This window comes from Cynocephalus volans, chromosome 12 (assembly GCF_027409185.1).
Source record: "Cynocephalus volans isolate mCynVol1 chromosome 12, mCynVol1.pri, whole genome shotgun sequence".
Classification (NCBI taxonomy): Eukaryota; Metazoa; Chordata; class Mammalia; order Dermoptera; family Cynocephalidae; genus Cynocephalus; species Cynocephalus volans.
In genome coordinates this window covers 96,430,277-96,454,729 of record NC_084471.1, presented here as the reverse complement: position 1 = coordinate 96,454,729, position 24,453 = coordinate 96,430,277, and the positions used below count along the sequence as shown (strand labels likewise).

General features: G+C 37.6%; 1 protein-coding gene across 1 annotated transcript in view; it reads left to right on the top strand.

The window, feature by feature from the left end:
- DERA (deoxyribose-phosphate aldolase) overlaps positions 1 to 24,453 on the top strand; it is a 107,585-nt gene that overhangs the window by 59,768 nt on the left and 23,364 nt on the right. The window contains exon 6 of the mRNA XM_063075956.1: positions 4,795 to 4,923. Coding sequence (XP_062932026.1) covers positions 4,795 to 4,923 — 129 coding nt within the window. The remainder of the gene's footprint in view (positions 1 to 4,794; positions 4,924 to 24,453) is intronic.

The following is a 24,453-nucleotide window of genomic DNA, read 5'->3' as shown; positions in this document are numbered from 1 at the left end:
ACTTAGGGGATTTCTCATTCTTTTGAGTAATTATTCCTCATGTAGAATTTTTTAGAAAGGGGATCTCTTGAACTTATTACTTCTCTTGTAATTTCCTCCGTACATATAATCCAGTAGCAATTATAATAAATCCACACCTTACTGCTGTCCTTTCCTGCTAATGTAGGAAAGCACATTAGTTTTTCCATTATTTTGCTTATTTATGTTGTGAGAAATGTGTCAGTTGGGTATGTTAAAGGACATAATTTGAGATTGATCAGGTTACATTTCAGCCATCAAGTCACTTTGGTTTGCAAGAATCATCTGTCTAGTTTCCAAGGTGTCTGTGATTATCATGTCAATGTACTCAAAACTACCTAAACACCAGTAATGGTTCTTCATGGCTTTCATGGCTTGTGTTGGAGTGAAGTGGTCTATTTTTTCTTATGTATAAGATCTGCAGATTCTAATTGTGCATTCATAGGTATCGGGACAGTGCTTGCTTTGTTTTTTTCTTTAACATTATTTTTGCATTTCTGGAAGTATATGAGGAAAATTATGGAAAACTAGTATTGAATGCTTAAATGCTTACTAAATGCCTGGATCTCTTCTAGTCATATGTCTTATTTTATTTAATCTGCACAAAAATATGTGAACAAACTGAGCCTTCTTAAGTAATTAGGCTTAGATTAAGCAATTTCTACATGTTTACATAACGAGCAAGTGGTAAAAACTGTCTTATCCCAGAGTCTGTGCTTTTAAAGGAGCATGGGCTCTGAATTTAAAAAGAAAAAACTTGTTTGTGATATATAGTAAACTTTTTCCCCAGACAGTTCTTCTAGTGCCCCAAAGAAATTGTGTTTTACATTCTTTAAGAAACATAGATCGTGGTGTCCTCTGTTTTTGTAATTCCCTCTTGTACTCTGAGCCTAAGAAGCACTGAGCAAACCACCACCACCACCACCACAATAACAACAACAAGAAAACAAGCAGCTGACATTCCTTGAGCATGAACTATGTGCCAGACACTGTCCCTATGCGTCCTGTGTACTTTATATATATTAACTTTGTATGTCTTTTGTATATATTTATACTGTCCTTTCTATCTATTTGGTGCTCAGAATAACTCCATGAGGGGTACGAACTTCTGTTATATCCATTTTACAGATGAGGAACCTGAAAAAAAGGTTAGGAGTTAAGTAACTTGCCCAAATCAAAACCAAATTCGCGGTAGAGCTGGGGTATGAATCTAGGCAGTTGGGGGAAGCTGTGCTGTTATGCACTATACCGTACTTCCTCAGTAAATATTCGTTATACTAGAGTTGTGAAATAATGAAACCAACTCTGATTAAGTTGAGCTGAAACGAGATTTGCTAGGAGGACACAGAGAAGCTCACTGGTGAGTAGGAAGCCTGGAGAACTAGGCTTGGGAAATGAGCAGGACCTTGAGAGGCTGGGGAGCAGAGAATGCTGCCAGATGTGCCATGGGAAGATATTTTCTGAGAAAACCTCGATCCTTTATTGTGGTAAAATAGGTCAGTAAAATGATTGGAGGAACTGGCAGTTAAAGAATAGGAAGGAACTGGTTACGTATTTGTTAAACCCTGTTAAGCTCTAAGTGACCACTTTTTTTTCATTCTGTTTGGATCAAGAATTAAAGAGCATAACTTCTATACTGATAATTGAATCATAAAATACATTTGGGGTTTTGGGGGAGGGATTATTTTTAGCTGTAGGTAAAGAAATTAAGTGGGTATCAAAAGGTAGTACTCTTCAGAAAAAGGACGATGGTTTTGTTCATAAATGTGATCAGGATCCATGTTTTAAGAATTTGGTCTACAGGCCAAAAAGCTCACTTTTACAAATGTTCTAACAAAATATTATTAAGCCTTATCTAATAGCTGTCTGATTGTAAGCATTCATCTATACAACACAGTTTTGGTTTGGGTAAGGAGTTGGGTCAGGCCATGAAATAAGATTTGCCTTTTGTCACACAACACTTAATGGTAACTCATTTTACTAGAATTCCGAACTTAATGGTTAAACTTTTTTTTGAGTCTTTATCATATGTCAGGCAGTATGCAAAGTACTTCTTATATATCTTCTTTTTTAATCCTGATAATAACTCTATAAAATAAATGTTATTATTGACACTTTAAGTATGAAACTGACACTGAGAGAAATAACTTGCCAAAGGCTACACAAGAAGTGATAGAGTTGGATTTTAAATCCACATTTGTCTGACTCTAAAGCCTGCTTTTAATGAAAATTATTGATTAAATCAAAAGTTAAGTCTGAATTAGTATTCTTGAATTTTTAGACCAGGAGGTTTCTTTATCACTTGTTCTTAGAGAACTTTCTCTTTTTAGATTCAGTAACTCAAGAAATGTCATTCCATCCAAGATTCATTCTCTTTGTTAAAAGAATATAAATTTTTATTGCTACATGGCTGTTACTGATTATAACATACACAAATTGTCCTATTTGGTGCATAGGTAAGATGATTTTCTCACAGGTTAGGTACAATGGACAAAGTAGGAGTGTGGCATCTCAGATCACCTCCAGTACTCAAAATTACCTACTATTAAGGATTTGTGAAAATATTTAATCCGTTCTTGCAAAACCTTCTGTGGTGGTAACACATTCTAAACACACATCATTGGTGGTAACACACTCTAAACTAACCAAGCATCTTGTAATAGAATGCTGGCTTTTATTTATATTCAGTTTCCATTTTTGAACTTCAAGTCAAGTTTAGGTTTTCTAGGATTGGGAAGGCGAGTCCTGTTCATTTTGTTATAACTTATGATTTTGACTGAGTCTGTTGATTTGAGATTAAGTTTTAATCTCATATGTACTTTAGTAAATCTATTAATTATAGAACTCTCAGAATGAAAAAATGCTTACCCTAACACTTATTGTGAATGTTTCTCTCCTGCTCAGTTTAGTCCATATGCTTATAAAACCACTTTCTATGAAACACACATACAAAGGAAAGAAAAAGCCCCATCTTGGTCCTGATAACCTGAGTTAAGAAATGAGGGTGGCCAGCCTGATACCGGGTAAAAGCCGAAATCCACTGGTGTCATCAACAAAAGACTGCTAAACACTTTTTTGAAAATTTAATACTCATTATATTGGTTTTGTTTACTAAAACTCTGTTACTTTGAATATGAAATGTTTTCTCCCCCAATTTTATTTTGTTGTGTGTACTTTTCTTGGCAAATAATTTAATTTTTTTCATTGTACATTTTTTTGGGGTACAGTTTGTTATTTCAATACATGAATATATTGTGTAATGATCCAGTCAGAATAGTTATCATGTCTGTCACCTAAACATTTATCATTTCTCTGTAGTTATACCATTCAAGATCTTCTTTTCTGGCCATCTTGAAATATACAACACAATATTAGTAGCTGCTGTCACCCTAGAACACCAGAACTTTTTCTTCCTATCTAACTGTAACTTTGTAACTTAGTACTAGTCTAACAACCTTTCCCTGGCCCCCTTCGCCTCCCTTTCCTTGCCTCTGGTTACCACTATTCTACTCTCTATCTCTTTTTTCTTTCTTTTAAATTTATTGTTCTTAATTGACCCATGATAATTGTATATATTTATGGAGCTCAATATGATATCTGGATACATTCATACCGTGTGAAACGATCATATCAGGGTGCTTACTGTTTGTATATATGTGAATGTGTGTGTGTACATATATGTATACACACCTCAAACATCTGTCACTTCTTTATGTTAGGAACATTCAACGTCATCTCAACTAGCTATTCAAAGATACACACAGGATTTTGTTGTTAACTGGAGTCTCCCTATAGTACTATAGAACCCTACATCTCATTCTTTCTGTCTCTCTACTATTTTGTGTCCACTGACCACCTTCTCCCCATGCCCCATCCATCCCCTTTCCCCCACCAGTCTTTAGTAACCACTATTCTACTCTACTTCTATGAGATCAACTTTTTTAGCTTTCATATATGAGTGAGAACATGTGATATTTCTCTCTGTGCCTGGCTTATTTCACTTGACATAATTTCCTCCAAGCTCATCCACGTTGCTGCAAATGGCAGAATTTCATTCTTTTGTATATATAGTTTTAAATCAAGCTGTTTCTGGGAACTGTATGGACCCCTAGGAAGCCAGTTGTGGTACTGGGGCCAGGGGGTCAAGGGTTAATAGATTCAAGGCTGCATGTCTGAGCCCCTCTACAGATGGTTTTGTGCACATACATCCAACACTACCTAGCTAGGCTCAACGCTTTTTAGTTACATATATATGCATATACACTGGCAGATAGTAGGGCAAGCTGTTATGTCTTTATTGTCATTAGCAGAGCTCTCAGGAAAGGTCTGTTTTATATTCCAACAAGAGAGCCTATTACGTGTGAATGGAAGAATTAATAAGGACCTGAGGATTTTTAAAATTTAATTTGCAAAGTAGTATACCGCTATATGTATGGTAGATAAATTTGTCTCTTCTTGTAAGTAACCATCATATGGAAAAGATAGTAATCATTTATAATTTGTGTGTCATTATAATGATATTAAAAAAGCTCCAAGACTCTGGACCTCGGGACAGGGCTTAGAAATGGTTTCATGGTAGCAAACTAAGCGTTCCTTGTAACAGGATGTGAACTGCAACAGAATGCTCTAGGCAATATTAAATTGGGCTGATTTTTAGAAAGTGACAAATGTTTTATTTTCCCCAAATCCGAAATGGGTTCTACCAGCTCTAAATGGCTGCCAAGTTATGTTATCACTTGCCTGCTTTGTAACTGCCTCAATTATTTTCTTCCCCAGCCCTGTATGATGAGATTCGTCAGTTTCGCGAGGCCTGTGGGGAGGCTCATCTCAAAACCATATTAGCAACAGGAGAACTTGGATCTCTTACTAATGTCTATAAAGCCAGTATGATCGCAATGATGGCAGGTAAGCGTTTTATATTCAAATGATGTTTTATACTGAATTGATGTTCTTAGGAGAAATAAATAAGCGAAAGCATCTGGCTATTATTAAACGTGCCAACCACTTGGAATTTTTTTGTGGGAGGGGTCAGATACTTTGTGTACAATGTGAAGTGGTCAGACACTTGGCTTTCTTTGACATTTTTGGTGGCATTTTATCGCTGCATTATTCTCGTAAGGCAGTAGATGGCTCTCTTGTTAGTGAATTGCCTTCTGTTTTATTCTTTGATTATTCATTCATCAACATATGTTAGACAGGAATTTCTTTCACTGACTTATTCCTCTCTGTGAACTTAAGCTTGTGATTTTTCGCAGAGATGTGTATCCCTACTATCTTTGGCAGCCTCTGCTTTTGTTGTGTTAACTGCTTTTAAAATTTAGTGCCGTATCATTGTTTTTTATACTCTCAAATGTTAAGGTGACTTGCTCTTTATCTCTGTGAGCTTCAGGGCTGTCCATTCAGATGCCTGAGTGTGACACCAAGGAGTCATGCTTGGTTCTTTCTTCTCCTCCTCTTCACATTAAGCGGTGATGGCGTCTGCAGGGTTCTGCTTTCCTGTGTCTCGTACATCTTCTGTCCATTCTGAGTGCTGCTCCTTAGACCGCTGCCATCCTGCACCTGACTTACTTCAACTAGCTTCCCTGACTCTTACTTTTGTCCCCTTCCAATATGTTCTCCACACTGTTGCTAAAATGATCTTTTTGATTGATTGTGGTTCTGCTTGTTTAAGATCCTTTAGTGACTTCCCTTCTTTATTTTAAAAGAGGTCTGTCCTAAGACCCCACCTGGCCTCTGCCATCCCATTTTCGCTTTACACCGTATGCTCCAGCCATGCAGAAGGACTTGCAGTTGGCCTTTGTGCATGCCGTGCTCTCCTGCTGTTTTAGTCCTTTTTGTGTTGCTATAACAGAATTACCTGAGACTGGGTAATTTATAAAGGAAAGAGGTTTATTTGGCTTACGATTCTGGGACAGCTGCATCTGGCACGGGCCTCAGGCTGCTTCTACGCATGGCGGAAAGTGGCAGGCAGCCAGCGGGTACAGGCAGATCACATGGCGAGAGGAAGCAAGAGAGAGAGAGAAGGTGCCAGGGTCTTTTTAAGCAACCAGCTCTCGCGGGAACTAATAGAGCAAGAACTCACTCATTCATCCGCCCACCTAGGGAGAGCATTAATCCATTCCCAACACTGCCACATTGGGGATCAAATTTCCACATGAGTTTTGGAGGGGACAACACATCCAAACTCTATCACCTGCCTGAAATGCCTGTTGCCCAAATAACTCCTTAAGAACTCTGGGTTCAGCACAGGACTCACCCTTTTCAGAAACAGTTCCCCTGATGCTGCCAGCTCCCCCACCACTTGGCTCCTTCTCTCCTCTGTGTGCCCCTGTAGCATTCTGTTAAAACCTCCATCAGAAAACTCATTACATCGTACTGTGATTGAGTGTTGAATTTCTAGGTGCCCTACTAGGGTCCCAACATTTGGATGAAGACACCTGTCTTCTCTGGTCTTAAATGTGGGCCATCCATTGTAGTCACCCTGTAGATTTTTATACTCTTATGTACTTTTTTAATACTCTGTCAGACCGAATAGATCATTCCTGGAACCCTACTGAAAATCAGCTTACCAGGCTATTAGTGATGCTATCTTTGTGAGATCGACTATATGAAAGCATCTAGCACACTTCCCAGCCAGTAGTTTATACTTCCTATCCTGTTAAGAGGGTATGTAAGAGTATTAAAGTATTTTTTGAAGAATTTTTAAAATTTAAAAATATTCTTTATATTCTTATTCTAATTTTATATGTAACTCACAAAATTTTATAATTCTTGACTTAAGTTCACATTGCTTCCTACTTCTATACTTCTGTGGAATTTTTTATTGATTTATTTTTAGAAATTAATTTTATTGAGGTAAACTTGAATTCAGTAACATTCAGATGTTCCGTCTGCAGTGTGATGAATCTCACAGTTGTGTGCATCTGTAACCACTACTCCCATCAAAAAGTAGAACACATCCACCATCCCAGAAATATCCTTTGTGCCTCTTTACAGTCAATTCCACTCTTCCTACCTGCTCTCCCACGTGTAATCACTGCTCCGAGTTTATCACCATACATTAGCTCTGCCATTTTTAGAGTATCATATAATCACATAATATGTGCTCTTTTGTCCCTGTTTTTTATTTCCACCTCACGAAAGATAATAGCTGTGAGAGCTTAAAGAGTTTGCTTAGAAGTATTCTAAAATTGCTAAAATTATGTACAAAATGAGTTGCTGAAATTATTGGTATGATGTTGCTCATAATAGTATCTCCTTATTCCGATATCTAAAATCTGTAGTTCTATCTCATTTTTCATTCCTGTTACTGGTCATTTCTCTTTCTTTCCTGTTGTTACTTTTTCTCCTCCTCTTTCTTCTAGAGTCATGCCAGGGGTTTGCCAATTTTATTAATTTTTTCAAAGAACCAACGTTTTGCTTTGTTGTTGTTTTATTATTACGTAAAGTTATTTTCTAATCTCCCTTGTGATTTTTCTTATTGTTTAGAATGTTACTTAGAGTGTTATTTAAAGTGAGATGTTAAATCACCATATATTTTTGTACTTTTTCTGGGTAGCTTATTCTTGATTTATAATTTAAAATTTTCTTAGAGAATATCTATTTTGTCTTTTGAGATTAGTAAGAATTATTTTATAGCTCATTTTATAGTATAAGGTATATGCTTCAAGTGCACACTTAAAAGAATGTATATGTGCGTGTTAGTGCACATGTCAGTTCAAATTGGTTGACAGTGTTTTTCAGATCTACTTGTTTTGTTTTTGGTTGTCTTGTTCTGTTTATTACTGTTAAAATCTACAAATATGATTGTGGATTTGTCTACTTATTTCTTTAGCCTGTCCCATTTTTCTTCTGTTATTCTGGAGCTCTGTATATGCACTTTTAGAATTGTTATGTTTACCTGTTGAATTAGCACATTCATTATTATGAAACATCCCTTTTTATCTCTGATACTAGTTCTTGTCAAAATGTCCACCTTGATATTAATCTAGCCATGCCAGCTTTCTTGTGCTTACCATTTGTATGGTATATCTTTTTGTATTCTTTTATTTTCAACCCACTTGTGGCTATATATTTAAAGTGTATCTCTTGTAGGCAGTCTTTTTATCCATTGTGACAATCTCTGCTTTTTAGTTAGAGTGCTTTGTTCATTTACATTTCATATAATTATTGATATGGTAGGATTTAAGTCTGTCATCTTGCAATTTGTTTCCTATTTGTTCCCATCTATTTTTTGTTCCTTTTTTCTTGCTCCCTTTTGGTTTTGTCAAATATCTTATAGCCTTTCATTTTATTTCTTTTATTGGCATTTTATTTATAATCTCTTTGTATTTTTTTAAGTGGTTGCTCTAGCAATTGCAATATGCATACTTAAATTATCACAGTCTACTTAGAATTAATATTGTTCTACTTTATACTTCATATGTCATAAATATAAGAACCTTACAACAGTTTTGTTTATGTCCTCATTGGACCTTTGAATTATTTTAATTTTTTTCTACATGTGTTACAAACCCCATATACAATGATTTTTGTTTTAACAGTCATTTGTCTTTTAAGGAAGCTTAAAAAAGGAAAAAACTAAGCTAGGCTAGTGTTTTATATTTTTCCATACATATATTATTTCCATCTTTATTCCTTCCCCTAAATCTGAGTTTCCACCTTGTATGATTCAGCCTGGAAAACTTCCATGGGTATTTTTTTGCAGCGCAAGTCTGCTGGCAGCAAATTCTTTCAGGTTTTGTTTATCTGAAAATGTCTTTATTTTACCCACATGTTTCAAGGATAGTTTGCTAAATATAGAGTTCTGGGTTGACAATTTTATTCTTAGTTTAGCCTTTACATATGTCATTTTATTTCTTAAATTCCATTTCTTCTTGTTTCCCTTTATGTAATGTCTTTTCTTACTCTGGCTGTTGTCAATCAATATTTTCTTTTTATCTTTGTTTTTTACTAATTTGACTGCAATGTGCCTAAGTATGGTTTTCTTTGTATTTATCCTGCGTGGAGTTTGCTGAGTTTCTTGGATCTGTAGGTGGATGTTTTCTACCAATTTAGTACATTTTCAAAACTGTTGTTTCAAATATATTTTCTGCCCCATTCTATCTGTTTTTTTTTTCTTTTTTCTTTTTTTTTTTTTCAGGATCCCAAGTGCATGAGTGTTAGACTGCTTGATATTATCCCATAGGTTACTGAGGTCCTGTTTATTTTATTTTTATAATCTATTTTTCCCATATGTTCTACTCATCTTTGTTTAAGTTCCTTGACCCTTATTTTTTTTTCCTTTGTTTAGTAGCTGCCTGGGGACCCTTATTTTCTGTCTCAAATCTGCATTTAAGCCCATCTGGTGAAATTTATGCTACTGTACATATTGTTTTAGAATTTCCGTTTGAATATTAATTTTCATTTCTGTGCTGAGAGTCCCCATATTTTCATTCATTGAGATCATATTTTCCCTTACGTCCTTGAACATATTTATAATAGCTGATTTAAAGTCCTTCTCTGTTAATTTGTACATCTGGATTATCTCAGGGTTTGTAATCATGAGCTGCTAATTTTCCAGTGTCTGAAAATATTTTGTTCAGTTTTATGGTTGTTTATAATGGGAGAGAAAGCCTGGTAACATTTATTCTGCTATTTCTGGAATTCTTCATTGCTTTTTTTTTTTTAACCATTAATTTAAAATCAAAATCTCAAAGGAAAGGGGTTTATAATTTAGATTTATAATAATTTATTTTTTAATTATTTTTTTTTTTTTGTCTTCTTTGTGACTGGTAAGGGGATCGCAACCCTTGGCTTGGCGTCGCCCGCGCTGCGCTCAGCCAGTGAGCGCACCGGCCATCCCTATATAGGATCCGAACCCGCGGCCGGAGCGCTGCGGCGCTACCAGCGCCGCACTCTCACGAGTGAGCCACGGGTCGGCCCTATTTTGTAATTTTGATAGCTGTTTAGATTATGGCAAAAACAGTTCTTTGGAGGAAGAGTAGGTAGGCATATTATATGTCATTGTAAGTAAAAACCCAGTTAACAAAGGTGTTTGCATTTTTAGTCAACTAAATAATTAATAGCCAACTTTTGGCTTAGTCTTGTTTAGAAATCTTTCAAGATGGTTTAGGGGGGCTGGCCAGTTAGCTCAGTTGGTTAGAGCACAGTGTTGTAACACAAGGTCAAGGGTTCGGATCCCTGTACCAGCCTGCTACCAAAAAGAAAAAAAAAAAGTTTTAGGGGAAGGAGCACAGTCATAGGAGTAAGAAAATCTGGTCTTTTGTTGTACCTTGCATATATTGGGACCTTGAGTAAATAAATTAATCTGATTATCAGTTCAAATGAAGTAAGCTATGTGAATGCATTATAAGTCATAAATTAAAGACTATGCAAATTATTAAAGAAAAATCAGAATACCTTTGTACCTCATCCTACCTCAGTAAGAAAAAAAACATAATTGAATTTTTTTTTCCTAGTCTCTTACAAGGCATTATTCAGAACATCACTTTTCAAAATCATTGGTATAACTGTAGGATATATATGATATTGAGCTGGATTTTTCTGTACTGATCCCAAAGTTTACTATATTAGCAGGCTGGTTCAATGAATCTTGGATATGAGCTTGTTTTGCTAACTTTTGCCTCTGTCTTCAAAAAGAAAGGTGTAAAAAGAATCTGATCAATTGAGAATAATAACTAGATGTGGTCCAGTTAATTATATTTTTATGGTACACTTCTCAGCCATGATTATCTGTCATTTCCCCTTACTCTTTTACTCTGGAAGGTGTAACGCCTACATTAGCTCTTCAATATGTATCCAAATAAAATATGTAACTGGAGATCACTTAGCAGCTACAATTATCCAGAACCAAGACAAGAACCAGAAAAAACATGAAGATATGTTGAATAGATGAAAAATATGTGATAGAACCTATAATGCAACAAGAATAATAGTTAAAATTTCTTGAGCATTTTACTATGTGCCAGGAACTGTTTTAAGGGCTTTATGCATATTTATGTTTACTCCTCACAATAACCCTATGTGGTAGGTACTCATATGATAAAATAAGGACATCAGTTGAAAGGATCCTTTTGCTGCTGTTCTATCTGGTCATTGTTGATATTTGGGAACATCCCATATCATTTCATCTGTTACTGCCTTAGCACCTTCTCAGCCATTTGTGAAGGTTTAAATAAACCTTCCCTATTCTGTCAAACCTCCCCTTGCCCATCTAGAGGCAGAATTAATTAATTAATTGATTGATCACACTGTTGTCCTTCTAGGACAGTTGTAAATACCAGTAGCATTTGTCACACAGTATCATCATCAATTGTTTTACCTGTCAGATTTTTTTGCAAAACTATGAGCTCCTCTGAGGCCAAGGACTCATACATCTTACTTATTTTTATTCCTCTGTGATTACTATCATGCCTGGCCTCTAACGGGGCCTAAAAAAATATATCTTCAAACACACAAATGAATGAATGAAAGAGAGAAAAAAAAAGAGATAAAGAAAAGTGAAGAGGCAAAATGGAATTTGAAAATCTAGATGTATCTTTCCAGATGTACCACAATCTTGTAGCATTTGAATGTGTTATTTTAGAAAGCACACTTTTATTTTAATTGACAAAAAGATAGACAAATTATACCTTTGTCAAGGAGATTATATTTCCAAGGTATTTTTTTAGGCGATACAGGGCTGGGGTATGACATGTTTAAAGGTTTGTAAGAACTGAGGTGGATACAGAGGCAAGGAAGAACCTGGGAGAATGTTTTGCTTTTTGTCAAAGAAAAACAATCTTCCATTTCCTTTAGTGGAAATATGATGAGAGAAGTGCAAATAAAGGAGGAGGTAAAGTAGGAGTAACAATTTGAAGGGAATATAATCAGTGAAGAAAAAAGAGTGCCATATTTTTTTCATGGAGCAATCCAAGAACAAGATGATAGGAAGTAAGATAGGAAACACGCTTACAGAAAAGAGAAATCTAAAGCAGGTCAATCTGCTGCTAAGGGATCTCAGCCCAGGACATGCAAACATTAAGAATAATGCCAGAATGTAGAAAAGTGGCTTTATCTTTCGGTAGCGGTGTGTTCACGCACACGCAACAGCTAACAAGCTCTGCTCTGAAGTTATTCTAGACCTTATCTTTGGAAATAATGCAGGCATGATAAATAAGGTTGGAGTAGAAAAGCACTAAAGATGCAATCATAATGTCATCAGGTTTGAATTGCTGATGAAGATCTGTGGGAAGAGTACTAACACAAAAATATGGGGCTTGAGAAAAGCAGACCTTGAAGGAATGCAAAATGAGTTTTGAACTTGGCTGGAATTTTGCAATGCATAGGAAATCAAGAAATGAAAAAAGTAGGAACCAGGGGAGGAAATATTCAAAATTCAACCCCATAAGATCAAAGTAATCCAGAAACAATGAGGTGAAGCAGAGAAATAAGAGAAAATATAAGGAAAGCCATTGAAAGATAAAATAAAGGGGGAAAAATAGTGGGAAACTTGCTGTGATCAAAGGAAACCAAAACACTAAAAAAAGTGATTTGTGACTTGAGACTTTTTAAAAGCTGTTTTTAAAAATTCGAACATGCATCAAACAGTAGAGTAAATGACAGTGTAGATTTATTTTTCTAAAGATTGTCACAAGTCACACCGAGTCCTAGGACTTAGGCTGCAAATCTTTGTGTGTTCAAGAAGTATTGATCCAGATGGCACATCTAGACCCCTGTGGCGTTCCAGCCTGGGTTTTTTGTTGTTGTTGTTGTTTTTAAAATAAGATCTTGCCTTTCATAGGAAAAGCATTTAATTTATAAAAAGGTATTCAGCAACTGAAAGTTCATCACTGGGGAAAGCATAAGAATATAGATGTGTTTGAGGTTAAGAGTTAAAGTATTTAAAGTGTACATTTATTTACAGTTCCTTAAACTAGCCCTGGAAATTAAACCACTTATAAGGTGAAAACTAATTAACTTGCTATCTCATCCATGGAGTAAATTTAAATTCAGGTCCCCAAACAAAAATTTCAGAAAGTTTATCCCCTCTCACCCCTTTGCCATTTTTTTTTTAGGGGGGGGAGCATGCAAAATAAAGAGCTCTTCAGAGGAAAGAAGTTATATTTTCTGGCTTCCCAGCAGTGCCGGAACTACTGATGGTGCATTTTGGTATATGCATATCCTTTTAGAGAAAAGGATTAATATATGACATACATTTAAACATAAAATGTTTTCTTTGCTTCTTCATGGCTGTGCTTCTAGGAAAAAGAAAAGAAAGAGAAAAAGAAAAAGCGTGTAAGCTTAGTTTTTTATGTGGTGTATACTAGTCTGTGTAAAATTTTACTGTATGAAATTCTAAAAAAATATAACCCAACTTAATTCCAAAGTCACATAACTGCCTCTTCCAGGCAAGAGAAATTAATGGGTTTAAAGGCTAGTGCAGCTATCAGGCATATATATATAGGGGCATCAATAGATACATTTGTAAACAACATATATAAAAATCAATTTTCTAATAAAGCTATATATTCCAATTAAAAGAAACATTAAAGGATTTCATTTTCTCTTCTAAGTGAAATTCTGATACATGACATAGAGGTTAGACCTGTTGATACTTGCTCATGTGTCTGAGATTCTGTTATTCATTTGTCTGTAATTCTTGTCACTTTAACTTTTGGTTATTTATTCTCTAACATCTGTGCCAGGTAGATACTGATCTATTTGCAGACTCTTAAAATCCTGGGAAATAGAAATCCTTAAGTGGATCCCCCAGTAAATTACACCAGGTAGGTGCTTGATATATCTGTTGAATATTTGTTTAATGAATAAAGATGAATAAACCATGTGAAGTTGGCAATTTACAAATTATTTTTGCAGTAATACCAAGAGGGAGGTAGGAGAGGTATTTTATTGTTGTCTTTTAGTAGATGAAAAGTGAAAACCTGAAGCTCAAAAGTTAAGAAACTAGACCAAGGCCACACATCAAGTAAGTGGCAGAATTCTGAAGGACTCTTGACTCCAAATTTCATGGTTTTATTATTGCACGGTCCTGCTCTCCACCCTGCAAGTGATTTGTACATAAGATATCGTGCATAAGCTAAGTTTAATCTTTGGAGACACTGATGTGTTTCCAGTCCCTGAATGAGATTTTATGTTGCCCTATACTTTTCTATTGAGGGCAAGGGAAGGAAGACAATAGAGAGGCACTGTGTTTGAAGAAAAAAGTATAGGGGCTGGTGGACATGCAGTCAAATGAAAGAAAACAGTGAAAGCAAGCCAGGGCCCCGCCTATGATAGGTCTGCAGTAAATCCTTGTTGAAATGAAAAGGGAGGGTGCCCAGAGTTGAAGAGTCTCACCTCAGGCAGCTTCCACTGTTTTTTTGTGTTAACCTGCTCTGCTGATGGCCCCATAATGGTGCACTTACAGAATTAGCAGGGTCCTGACTTACAACTGCTGCTTGATTTTTGTACTAAAGTTCTTTTTACTTTCAGATTCTCCTACCTAGGGTGCTGAGAGAATAGCTAGGGAATGACAATGAAGAGGGACCTTTCTCTTTCCCGCCTGGGGAAGACGTAGAGACATCCAGGCGGAGGGCAGGCAGTCTGAGAACGCAGAAACAGAGTAGGTCAGATGGAAGGGTGTGAGAGAAGGGAAATAACATTGGAGCATGTTCAGAGGGAAGTCACAGCACGGGGGAGGGAAATAGAAAATTCCCATGCAGATTTGTTGAAAAGAAAGTGAACATCTAATTTAGGAAGAGAAAAATCACTGGGGTTGTGTTCAAATATTTGTAGGACTTTCCTGAAAAGGGAGGATTTTTCTGTGTTACCCCAAGGTAATAGGTCTGGAACCAGTGTTTAGGAGTTATGGGTAAATGGATTTTGGCCTAGTTATTATGAGAAGGAATTTGGTTAAAGTCTGAGTCATCCAGAAATTGGACAAGCCACGTCAGAATGTAAGAGATGTTCCAAGCACAGCTGAACGACGGCCTGGTGGAACTACTATTAGGTGTGTGATACTCAGCAACCGTTTGCAGTGCCTTCTGTTTTTGAGTTGATGTGATCCTATGCAGAACAGAAAGACATTTTATGCAGACACACATGAGTGCAGCGGTGTGTGTGTGTACATGAAATTTCAGCATAGACTACAATTCAGTATAAACAGGGACCCAAAATGCAGATATAGTGGTAATGGAAGAGTATGTTAGTTTCCTAGGGCTCTGATAATAAAGTACCAAAAATGGAGTGGCTTAAACAACAGCAAAAATTTATTCCCACAGTTCGGGAGGGTAGAAACTTGAAATTAAGGTGTCGGCAGGGCCCTGCTCTCTGAAACCTCTAGGAGAGAACACTTCCTTCCCTCTTCTAACTTCACTCTTTTACTCACAATACATGGCATTGCTTGGCTTGTCAATGCATCACTCCGACCTCTGCCTCTGTTATCACATGGTCATTTGTCTTTGTGTCTCTTTTCTTGTAAGGACACCAGCAATGCACTCCTCATAATGGCTTTATGTATGACTATCTTAACTAATTATATCTGCAAGGACCCTATTTCTGAGGTATTAGGGGTTAGGATTTTGTGTATTGTTTTGAGGGGCACGAGTCTCAACTCATAGCAAGAAGTAATAGTATTCTTGCTCTTTGGTTTTTTTATTTTCTATAAACACCTGAAGAAGTTAGAGAAAAATATTCTGAGTCAGCCAGCAAACTTGAATTCAGGTACAAAAGATTGATTTTTCCCTGTAAGCAATGTTGGATGGTTTTGTGGATAGGGGAAATCTAGTAGATATTAAATATTTTTATCTGCAAAAAGCATTTGGTAAGGTTCTCAATGGGAGATTAATGGCTAAAATAAAGAATGAAGCATTAGGAGATAAATTTGCTTATGAGCAAGAGACAGAGACTAACAGTAGAAGGAAATACTTTTTAGATGAGAAAGAAGTGACATACAGCATAGCCAGGAATCAGTTTTGGGACCTATGGGTTTTTCACTTTATTTTTATTGGACTTTGTAATAAAAATACAGATCTTCAAACAGTCCAAGACAGAGTGAGTAATACTACAAGCATCAGTAATCAAAAGTTATTCTCTATCATAAACTAAATGACTGATAATAAATACTGACACAAGACTACACAATGTACCATAATATTATAAAATGAAGCAAGCAATTCTCCTGTGTTCTCTTTTCTTCGCATGGGTGAATATTTCTTTATTTGCTTCTTAAAAAAATATTTGCAGGTTTCTAGGTTTACGTTATAAGCCAAATAAATGAAAAAATACATTTTTTTAAATTTGGAAAGATGTGTTAACTGAGGGAAAAATTGGTTGAAGCAAGACAAAGGTTATATTGCCATCACTAGAATAAGAAATTAGGGACCGTATGTGTTAAATTGCTCAGCAAGCTATTCAGTAAAAAGACTTAAGGAGTGAGGGGGTGTTATTGAAATCATCAGCTTATTCTGTAGTCGTGACTTTAATGGAAGCATATGCAAAAAAGTTATTGTTAGAATGATGAGACTGAGGGAGTGAAATATAGTATGGAACCTTTTTCTCTTTTCTTTCCTTTTAATGTGGCTTTAAAAAAATCCATAGAATTCAGTGACTGTACATATATATATATATGTAACTTTAGTCTTCCCAGGAACCAGTTAAGTATGTGGGAAACATACTTTTCAAATTGGGATTTTGCCTGCAACTCCTTTTAGGCAAAAGCCACTAAAAGGTTTTTACGAATTCATCTCTGTTTCCCCATTAAATACATTGTCAGATAAGCCAAGAGAAACAGAGCAAATAAATATTCGAAAATTAACTCATAGCATTTGTAAATACTTAGGAGACTGTGAGGATTATAAAATATAAAGAAGCTCCATTAACCTCAAACCTTCATTTTACAGGTGAGAAAACTGAGGTCCAGAAAGGTCAGATTCACAATGAGTTTGCCTGAGGACAAATAACCAAAGTCAGAACACAGTCTAGAACAAGGTTCGCAGCCTGAGCTGCACAATAGAGTTTCCTGAAGAGCTTCTGAAATGAACTGTTGAAAAGATCCTACCACCAGACACATTCTGATTTTAATTGGCCTTGAGTCGAGCCAAGGGAATTAGTACTTTTTAAAAAGAACTTTAAAAAACTTCCCCAGGTGGGCAGGAATGAAAACTTCTGATCTTGAATCTATGTTTCCTGATATTAAGACAGGAAGTCTTTCTACTCACACTTGTAGTTTAGAAATTATTTGGATAAAGAATTTTAAATTTGGGGTGGGGGAACTTTAGCTAGAGAGTCCACTATTAACAAACCAATTGTTTTAGTAGTTATTTACATTACAAATTGTTTAGTTGAACCTATATTCCCAGAGAAACAAGATTATACATGGTTACTTGGTCTCTAGGCAAGCCCAGAGTTTAGCATACAGAATAACTCAAATGTAGCCCTGCACCAATAGTTATAAAAATCCAAAATGTTACCAAATTAGGCTCTTGGGTCTCAAAGTCATAGAAATGAACAATGCGCCCAGCAGTCAAGCAAACAATGCTTTATTAAAAGAGGAGATAGACTTATGCATAAGGGAGATAGCTACAGGGAAGCTGGCTTCCCGAGGGGTAGCTGTTCAGGGTCCTTTATAGGGCAAGGGGAAAAGGGTGCAGGCCTTGTCATCATTCTGTGCCTCTGGAGGTGGGCCATTCTGTTCTTCCTGGCCGCATCATGGGCACATGTCCAGTTAGGGCTTTGGACCTACTGAGCAGGTCCAAGGTGATGCTACTTACTATTGCTACCCCAGGAGGGTCAGTGTAGTGGTCACCTTGAAGCCTTGTGCACATATGGGAATTGGGCTAGCTGCCTGGGGGAAGTTGGAGAAGGGTTTTTTTCAAAGGCAAGCAGTTCCTCTGTTGACATGGGCATCTTGCTTTGAGGATTTCTGGTATTTTTAGTGTGGTAGCAAGGGAGGTCAGTTCCAGGAGCATCTTGTGTGTAATTCCTACAGGGGTCTTAAAGTTAATCTGTAACTTACTCTTCAAAATTAAGGGAAAAGAAAGAATGGGTACCTAATGATAAGTTTTCAACAAAGCTAACAGTTATATTTTAACTGTTGAAAGTTATATTTTAACTGTTTAAAGCCTTGGGGAAGGGGTTTTGCAACTCAGTAACTATCTGTTCCCCTCTTATCTCAGTTTATTTTATGAGGGTGATTATGCCCAACCAGTCTCTTTTGGTCACTTTTATCAGGGCCATGGGGTAATCATGTGCCCTGAGGGTCTCATGACTGAGGAGTAGAAAAATAACAAAATGTCCTCTGCAGGGAAAATGGAGTGGGTTTGGTTCACAGGCCTAGCCTATCCTGTCACATAACCAACACATCTAACAGTGGTTTTTTTGTCGTTGTTGGCAGGTCAGTAGAGGGATCTGAACCTAGACAGTGTTTTTATAAGGCTATGAATTTAAAGTTTTAATTTAGGTCTCTAAGAACCTTTTTTATCCTTCTACTGCCTTTATAGCTGTATCAAGGTTTGTCTTCCTTCCATCTCCTCATCTGCTGCCCAAATGACTAAGAAGTCTTTCACGCTAAAGTTTGCAGTGTTAATGATTAGCATTTATTTGGGTGGCCATTTAGAGGAGCCCATGGTAGCTAAAAGAGCTTTAAGACCCCGGACTCCCCAACCACTTAAAATCACAAGCATTTATAGAGCAAAATCATGAGCGGGGTCTTGTGAGTTGCGTGTGAATCTGAGTCAGTGGTGAGGTCAGTATCATTATTTCTCACGTCCTGGCTAAGGTCCTCCTTGCCTGCCTTGAGTCTGGAGGTGCACACACTTCAGTGAGGGCTTGCAGTTTTGTTATCTGCAAAGAAAACTTGAGATTGGCATTACAGGTGTTATGCTGAGCCGTAAGGCATTTACTTAAGGAACAAACATGCTGACCTCCAGATCAAGTCTTAGCCTAAGGAAATTTATGTTTTATCAACTCTACTCTTACCTTATTATTGCTCCTAGGAATCCAACCCGTCCAGCGTTGGTCAAGCAGCTTTTCATTAGCTATCTTCCTCCTCCCCCAGCCGAAGCCTGCTCTGACAGGGGTCAGGGGGACAGCCAGGGGTTTCATAGGGACTTCCTCAACTCCAAACTGTCCTGGGGAGTAGAAAGAAATAAGGGATTGAGAGATGGTGAGGACTGGAGTGAAGACTGAAGAACTGGGAGAAAGGGAAGGAGGCTAGTCAAGAAGAGAGGAACCAGTGTTTTCTGCCATCTAAATACCTGGAGATATTTCTTTTCCTTGAATAGGCTCACCCAGCAAGTATTTAATGAACACATAATATTTATCAGATACTGTTCTAGGTATTGGAGAAAGATCAGAAGAGAGAATGGAAAGAGAAAAGTAAGTATGACATAGCTCCTGGCCTGTGAAAAGCAGCCCTGACTCTTAGTCTGGTGAGGAGTGAACAATAGGGATTATGATTTGCCCTGTTGGGAATACAGGAGTAAGTAGGGACACTTTCCAAGCACTGCAGGAAAACAGCCAACCCTCTCTGGGGGAGTCACAGAAGAATTCACAAAGCTAGTGGCATCTGTACAGGAGTCATTAGGTGCAGATGCAGAGGAAGGCATTTCAGGCAGAGAATCACTGGCTCTGGTAAACAGATACGTGCAAGAGCGTGTCATGCCGAGAGAGCTGGCCGGGTTGGGGTTGGAAGTAAATGGAGAAGTGTCAGGAGAGGTGGGGGATGACGCTGCTCAGTAGCCTGGAGCTTAATGCCATACTAACGAATTTGGGTTTCCTGTTTTGGGGAGTATGGAAAGGTTTTAGCGTAAGGAATGAGCGATTGTCTGAATGAGTGATTGGATGGGTGGTTTGTTTGTCCATTTATTCATTCGGTCATAGGGAATTATTGGAAGTCTGCTATGTGTCAGACCTTGGAGACAGATTATTATGACACCCATATTCTAGACACTTTGTAGCAGTGGAGCAATGATCAGATTCTCATTTTAGTCATGTAACCTTTGGGTAATATGTAGGCTGGAGAGAGGGAACCCATTAGGAAGCGGTGATAACAGCCCAGCTGACCATGAACTGAGGCAGTGCAGTGGGGATGGGGGAGCAGCAGGAGGCTGTGAAGGGCTGCATGCTGGGGGCGGGGGGGCAAAACCAACTCACAACGGTGCCATTTGTAGAGATGGGGAATTTAAGAGAAGCAAGGCTTTTTTGCCAGTCCAGGAACCAGAGCTTCTGCTCCCCTTCTCTGGAAGACTTCCACCTGTTTATTCCATCGTTGCTTTGCTATGGAACATAGGAGAGTCTCACCACTTTCCCTCTACTTTTCTGTTCTTGTAACAAGGAAAAAAATATTTAACGTTTTTAAGGAAATCTGATACAGGCTATGAAGGTAAAAGAAAGAGAAGTGATTTTTCTATTTAGAAATCATTTGCAAGACAAAGCATGCAAATCAAAATGGAGAACTAATACTGTTGTTCTAGTGATTCGGGAGGAAAAGGAAATTGATGCTTTTACTTGAATTATCAGGGTGATGCTTTGCTTTGCTAGTGACCCAAGAATGAGTGTTATAGCATGCTTTTTTGTAAAAAATTCATCACCAACTGGGGCATTGATAGTTAGTTTCCTGTGTTACAAAGCTGCTAAATTGGGCAGGGACAACAGAAGAGGCACTGAATAGTCAATGAAATTGGAAAGAATTTAGATCATCCGTGTCACACAAAGCCAGCAGAAGGCTGTCCATAGAATGTTAGCTGCTATGACATTGGTTTGATATTAACATTCTAGTGAATAATTAAAATGTTCTTGTTTATTTTTTAATAAAAAGAAAAAGCATGTAAGTTACCTCAGATTACAATCATACCTGTGGGTGCATCCATGAGCTGCTGAGGTTTTTACTAGGACTGTGAATTAGGTAACTTCGGCAGTTAAAAAGCAGGTTTTCTTTGGCATTCTTATTTGACAGGATTCAATATTATAATGCCTTTCAAAAATATAAAATAAAAATCCTTAAAACTGCTTTGAGATGTTGTTGTTATAGTTGGTGTTTTCTAAATTGAGTGGCTATTAAAAATATTTCTCTGCTGAAATTGTTTTTGAAGTACGTCTGTCGTTTTCATTTTCTGTCTGGAAGCGCACACCCATAGCTGATACAGTCCTCTGTTTCTTCCTGCTTTGCTTTTTATAATCCAGACTCCCAGGAGGTGATAAGGTACTTCTTTATAACTGAATATACTTTTCAGTTAAACCCACCCCTTTCCACTAACGGTTTTCTTTGCTTGTTCCTTCAGGGCTAGAGTGAAAAAGTTCAATTTTTTTATTCAAGACAATTGACTGAGAGAAAAGAGCCACTCACACAGAGACCAGAAAGAGATCCGTGCTCAGTAACAAAGAGAGAAACACAGACACTTGTGAAGCCATAGGATCTTGTGTGATGTGTTTGATGCTCTTAAGGTATTCAATGTTTTAGTAGCTCTAGACATATCTGGGATTACTGGACCCCACCGATTTCTGGTGCAGGAGGCATTTTGCTAGAGAGTTTGTTGAGAGTTCAGGTGCTTTGGGAGCTTAGAAAGGAAATCCCAGTGTGAACTCTTAAGACAAAATATTCCTTTCTTTAGTGCCCCGAATAAGGTCCGATCAAATAAAATTAGGGTGATGTTTACCACGCACTTTGTAGCAGCAGGGTTATTCTTCAACTCTCAGTTGTTTGCTAGGGAAATTACAGATGTGGAAAGAAATCTCAAGGAGGACCCAATGTATATAACCTTGAGTTAAATGTGGCTCTTGTATGTGGCCAGGAAGCAAGCAAGAACTTTGGCAGAGAACTTGGGAACGCCCCTGCTCCTCAGAACTGCCAGGTGGGATCTTCCTCTCTCTCTCTCTTCTTTCCTTTTTTAATTTTAATTTTTATTATAAAAATCATATGTACTTAAGGTGTACAACGTGATGTTTTATATACATTGTGAAATGATTACTGCAGTGATGCTAATCACACACACATCTCCTTGCATAGTTACCATTTTGTTTTTGTGGTGAGAACATTTAAGATACACTATCAGCAAATTCCAAGTGTACAATGCAGTATTACTAATTGGGATTACTTGACCCCACCATGCTGTACATCTCCTTATTACCTGAGCTAGTTGCTGCCTGAGACTATTCCTTTACCCTTTCTTGAAGTACTACCTTGTCTTGTAAGGCAATAGAGCTGTTCTTCTCTCCTCTACAAATGTTGCTCTCCTGGGCCCCGTGCTGGTTTCTTGGCTGTGTCCTTCTCTGTCCCATCTCTTATCAGTCCCCTACCTGCCCCGGCTCTGTGCTGAAATACTCTGGAGAGATGAGTTTGGATTTACTCTGAAATGAAATGTAAGTGACCTAACCTAAGTCATCAAACCTTGAAGACCCAGTCCTCACCTCCAACCCATTATCACCACACTCTGGTGACTTAAACAACAGAAATCCATTGTCTCACGGTTCTGGAGGCTGGAAGTGTGAGATCCAGGTGTGGGCAGGGCTAGTTCCTTCTGAGGCTGTGCAGAAGAATCTGTTGCGTGCCTCTCCCCTAGCTTCTGGTGGCTTGCTGGCAATCTTTGGTGTTTCTTGGCTTGTAGAAGCATCACCTAATCTCTGCCTTCATGGTCACATGGGCTTCTCTGTATGTGTGTGTCTCTGTCTCTTCGCATGGCGTTCTTTTTATAAGGACACTAGTCATATTGGAGTAGGGCCCACCCCACTCTAGTATGACCTCATCTTAACTAATTACATGTGCCGTGACCCTATTTCCAAATAAGGTCACATTCTGACATGCTGGGGGTTAGGACTTCAACTTATGAATTTGGGGGAGGTACAGTTTAACCCATAACAAATGAGTTCACAACCAGGAAAGCAAAGCTAGAGTTTAGGGAGGATCTTTTTGCTCGGTGATTTGATCGTGTGCCTGAGAGCAGAGTACAGGTTTTGGGTAGGAGAGAAGCTGTGAGATTGTATTTCTCTACTGCTGTGGGCTGGACGCCAGCTAAAAACAAACACTTGGCAGCAGTGGACAGGGCAGTAGACTGTAGGGCTGATGAAAGAAAAGCAGGAGAGGCTATGGCAGCTGGGGGGTGTCTGGAAGCAAGAGTCAGGATCGCCTGGCTCACAAGGGAGAGGTGTTCCTAGCTCTTTGTGCTGAGAAGCTCTCAGCTTCCATAACTCCTCACCACCCTCTCCCCCAAACCTAGATACCTAGCCCTTCTCTGCCTCCCCATCTTGAGATTCGTCGTCCAAATTTAAACTGTTGATAACTCTGTTGATAATTGAGAGCTCAGAGTAACCCCATCCCCAACCTGACAAACAACATAGTATGATGGGTTGTATACCTGGACAGTAATATTTGTCCTGCCTTCTCTGTTTCCTAAGAAAACACTGTTATGCAGAATGCCTAGGAGGGGTTAATAGGATCATACATTAGTTTCAGTAAGGGTAAAACATGGTTTTTGGGCCTGGCCTGGAGTAGCACCACCTGAAATCTGGAGAAGTATATTTTGATATCCAGCCAACCATGAGTTTACAAACTTTTGGAGTGCAATCCATTTCTAGGTTGGAGAATTGCATCATTAAACTGCTCAATTTCATAAATAAAGGTATAAAAATGTATTCGGTTTATATGAGCAGTCAACTAGCAGTTTAATATATGTAGATCATTTGTATATGAATTTAAAACCAAATATTCAAAATATAAATAGATAAAGAGGAAAAAATAGAAAGGACAGGTAATTCCCCCAGAGACCCTACATAAGGCAAAGGCAACCACTGCCAAAAACAAAACAGAGCAAACCTAACCGCTCCCTAACAACCTCGTTCCCCCCACTAAATCTTGTTTTTTTTCCTTCGATTTACAAATCTAGAAGTCTTATGCTTCCTGGAATCCTTAATAAGAGATTATTTTTAAGTGACACAATTCTCAATTTTTGTTAATGCATTGGGAAAGAAATGAAGCTAATGAGGAAAAGGAGAGATCCAGTATTTTCTGACATAGGAAGAAAGAAAAAGGACTGGCCGTCTTCCTGAATTTTTATTAGTAATTATTTTAACTTGTTGAATTATATGCTGTTTTCTTAAAACTAGGAGGGTGTTTGCGAATGTATCCTTTGTACAATGACAGCAAATGACTTAATAAGGCTCTGGTTCTTTGTTACATTTTTATTTCAAAGATTAAGGTGGATTATGTTTATTAAAATTTTTTTCAAGAATTAAAGAAAATCCTACTATAAATTAAGGGAGAGATGCCTTGGGATTTCCTGAAATCAAGGTTAGGAACCATTGATTTATAAAGATCTTCTGTGTAGACGTATGTTTCTCAGTGCAAGGGCTTAGAAAACTTTTGATAATTTAATGGAATTTATGAACCTCTTTTAAGAATTAGAGTCTGTGAATAACTAGATAAAGAAGAAAAAGAGCAAGTGAGGTTTTGTTTTCATG